The sequence below is a fragment of the Mizuhopecten yessoensis genome, unplaced genomic scaffold, assembly GCF_002113885.1.
Source record: "Mizuhopecten yessoensis strain PY_sf001 unplaced genomic scaffold, ASM211388v2 hete_36157098, whole genome shotgun sequence".
NCBI classification, from domain to species: domain Eukaryota; kingdom Metazoa; phylum Mollusca; class Bivalvia; order Pectinida; family Pectinidae; genus Mizuhopecten; species Mizuhopecten yessoensis.
The window spans coordinates 1-4,114 of NW_018485046.1; the positions used below are offsets into that span (position 1 = coordinate 1).

The 4,114-nt window shown below is 35.9% G+C and overlaps 1 protein-coding gene across 1 annotated transcript; it reads right to left on the bottom strand.

Moving 5' to 3' along the window:
- Positions 1-9: 9 nt before the first annotated feature.
- On the bottom strand, positions 10-3,826 carry LOC110444650 (protein rhomboid-like; the record flags this gene model as incomplete). Its single annotated transcript, XM_021489012.1, has 5 exons — positions 10-1,594; positions 2,277-2,331; positions 2,493-2,593; positions 3,118-3,230; positions 3,663-3,826. Coding segments are annotated over 5 exons (666 nt in total), but the record flags the coding sequence as incomplete, so codon positions are not given.
- Between the last annotated feature and the right edge of the window lie 288 nt (positions 3,827-4,114).

Here is a 4,114-nt window from a genome sequence, read left to right on the forward strand (position 1 = left end):
TATCCTACATCTCGTCATACATATCCTACATCTCGTCATACAAAAACGATCAAACTTTGTCAGTTCACACTCGCTCATGAAGTTTATAACAACTACTATAAAACGTTTACCTTTGACAAAAATGTAAAACAAATAAATAAGCGTGTTTTAAAAACAAACAAAACGAACGTACTAAACATTATGACAATGTTTTCACAGCCTGTCTCCAAAAACACAATATTTACATCAGTTATCACAGGTATATATAGACACTAAGCATTTAAGTAAAGTTTCCCGTTAATAGATCGATCAGGTATATTTGTTTTCAAATCGCTTTGTATTTACTCTGACAGGAACGGTTTTAAGAAAGCTAGCACTTAATTGATTGATCTTATAAATTTTATGAATAGTAAGCAACGCTTACATTGGTAATCAAATCGTTATATCTGTTTAAAAAGCAAAATTTAGAATTTTTTGATAGCTAAACTTTTTTATAAGTCTGAGCACTTACACATACATCCACCCCTCAAACTTGAATATTAGGATGCGTCCCAGCATGGTATGTTCGAGCGAGTTAGAACATCTTAGAGCGAATGTACTTTTCTACGTCAATGTAGATATAGCTGGCCCATACTTTCTTTGAAACGTTTTGATGAAGAACCATAGTTGTTTTTATTCAACTTAGCTACGGACGGCAATACACATTTGCTATATATATATATTTGAACGAACATATGATCCATTCCCATTTGTAAAACGTCCGATTTTACTATTCAGTTCACCCAACACCTGTATACTTAGCGTCTCTACCTTAAGTGAATGTCCCCATCCATTAACAATATATAACAATTGTCTTAATTAAAAACAGCGCTCTCTGCTTATCACGTCTTTGAAAAATCCTATACCAAAGGAACATTTACGTATGTTCATTCTGTACCTGAACTTACTAGTACACATGTACTATTTACGTGATGTCTGAGGATACCTGGTGGGAATTAATACGAAATTACGTATGTTGTGGCTGAAAATTTAACCGCGTCAAGGATCATTCAGTCAGAGAACCACATTATGAGATATAAGTTTCAATTATAAATCAAAAGTCTACGGGTGGCAAAGGACAAAAGTGCAATGGAGTTCCGCAGCTGTATATGACCCAGAAACAAGAGCTATTCGGTAGTAATAGTAGTAGTGGTATGCTATATGAGTACAATGATATAGAGCACCAGATTGGAGGCCTGCGTCCGCGTACCGCACAAGGCTGTTAACGTTGATGAGGACAGGTTTAGATCTCCATTCGGCAGTACCTGAGTCAAGGAAAGCATGGATGACAACGATGATGACGTTGCTGCTGATAATAATGATGATGACCTCCTGAAGAAATGTCAGTAATAAAACACATTCCAGAAAATAGCAAACGCAAAACAAGCTAGGTAAATGGACAGTGATATCCACCACAAGTACTGTTCGTGAAGTTTTTGTTCAAAGTTTTTCAAAACAACAAGTCCTATGGTTAGACCTGCTAGTGCCCCCATTAGATGAGCTGTGTATCCGACAGGTGGCGCCTTGTCCAAGCTGGAATATCGGTCCCAAATAGCGAAGCCAACATCTGCGCTAGCTGAAACAAATATGATAAAATCAACTTAAACAGCCTTGCTACAGCTTTCCAGTAAATAACAAACTGCACTGAAGTCGAAAAACTTCCAGAACCAACTGTGTCGCATACTGGTAATTTGCTGCTCTTTGGTAGAGATGAAACATGGCATATTTTGTCAGAAAACTCTTTGGATAAAGTGCGAAAATTGAACGAAAGTTAATCTCTGAGATAAAGAAAATTTATTTCATAATCATTAATATATTTTGATTGAGCACATGGCTATACTTTGCACACATTTACGAGAGAAAAAAATCATACACGGAGGCTGACCACAAATGATCAAGTGCGCGGACAACTGATGACTAATAAGGACGCATCGAAACATGTTTGACTATTAATTTACCTTAAATTTCACTCTCGCTTGCACGTTCCTAACATTGCTGTTCTATTTTATCAATGTTTATGGCAGTTCCTATCTAAGGATACATTTTCTATCGGGAGGTTCATCTGTGTTAGCGAGACTATAACATAAAATTGAACAGCAATTGAAACAAGCTTGGCTATCCAATATTAAGACAGCAATGGAGGACAGCTGGTAGTTAACACTTTCATTTTGATCACCGTGTTCATCCACCAGCAGTGAAACTATTTTTTTGTCCTGTCATTTTTAACTATTCAATATACTCCTCTCTCAAACACTTACCAACAACAAGAACAGCTGCCAATTTCAATACACCAAACTCCATATGAGTATAATTCTGAAACGACATGTCATAGTTTTCAACAGCAATATTTAAAATAAACCATTCGTTAGTTGATTATTGCATAATTTGTGTACATTATTCCGGTTAAAGGGAAACAACTCAAGTTGACTTAATCTGTTTTTTATAATAGGAGTGACTTCCCTTGGAACACTTACCAGCATGACATTTGCAAGATGAGCTGCTAATAAAGCGTACACCCCTCCTGAGGCCCCAACTAGATACACTTTGATGTCGAACACTGACGTCCCTAGAGACCCTGCCAATGGAACAAAATACACACAATGTTTCAACTACAATAACAATGATGAGACGCTGTTTTATGAAAGTTATGGAACCCAGTCCCGGAATTACAAAATCAATTTGAATCTAGTTTTAGATTGATCGAGAGTAAATCTGAAATTTAAGAAAGTTTATGTTAAGAATTTTCTAAGAGTTAAGAGGATCTGTTAACATCGGTCCTGACAAGATTCCACCAGAATGACAAGTTACACAAACTACTAGGTTTGAGCTGTTGATGTAATTTACAATAACAACTGAAACAATACATGACAACTATAATGCAAGTGTAGCAGTGTTCAATGGTTACAAGGCAATCTGTGTAAAGTACAAGATTGTTTTTTAAAAGAAATCATTGTTTTAACATAAAAATTAACAATTCATCATTTAGAGAAAACAACATCAACACGAAAGGCAGTTTAAAAGTATGCAACTACCAAAGTATTTTTGGTAAAACGTTTAGATCAGATGAACTTGTCAACCTAGGAAGAAAGCACTTTTTACCTGCAAGAACTCCAGCCAGATACACAAGTACAATCCGGAAAGAACCATGAACCATCTCCAAGGGAATACCAACGATTATTTGTACCAACATGTTGAAAAATAAATGTACCCACCTGGAACAAAACAGTTTTTGTATGAACAATGCATGGACGGTTCATGACACATCATCCCAAGTTCATCAGAATTAGTTTCCACACATGCAACGAAGTATGTTTTTTAGAACAGACATGTTTAGTATACACATGACTATAGAGGTATCGTCGGTAACTACATTGAATGTCGCCATACTCTGTCGGAAAATATACATTTTTATCCTTATGCTTACATTCTTCACAACACAGAAAATACAACTTTGTTATCTTATGAGTTTTTTTCTTGCGCTTATAACATTTTTTCAGGCATTAGGAACATTATTTTCTTGAGGAATAAACCCTTGTTTTCTATGACTTCCTTTCTTGGTCATCGCCAAATTCTGGTCTTGTCTTGCCGTCGTAACATTTTTATTTCATATGTATTTTATTTATTTGGGATTTGATGCAACGTACCCGGCATGTATGAACATATAGAAGATGAACCTCCACAGCTGTAGGCGGCGGTCGGGACGGTAGATAAAGACGCTTTCCACAGGGACGGGACCGGTGGGGGTAATGTTGTTGGCCTCCAGGCAGTGATACACAAAGAATCCCACCTGTAAGATCGTGAACAAGCTCTACACACCGATTTACTGATAAAGATGTAACAACACTACAAATGACACTAATGACGCACAGGATAGGTATGAACTCGGTTTCTATATCAAAATAACACTTAATACAGGTATTATTTCTGTGTTAATACAAAAATGAAATTAAAGAACAGTTATATTCTTTTGTAAATATCAAACGGATACTAAATTAGATTGATTCAGTGCTAATATCAAGGCATTAAAGAAAAGATACGGATAACGTATAAATATCCCAATGACGCTTTAAAAAATATGTGAATTTCAAATGATTAT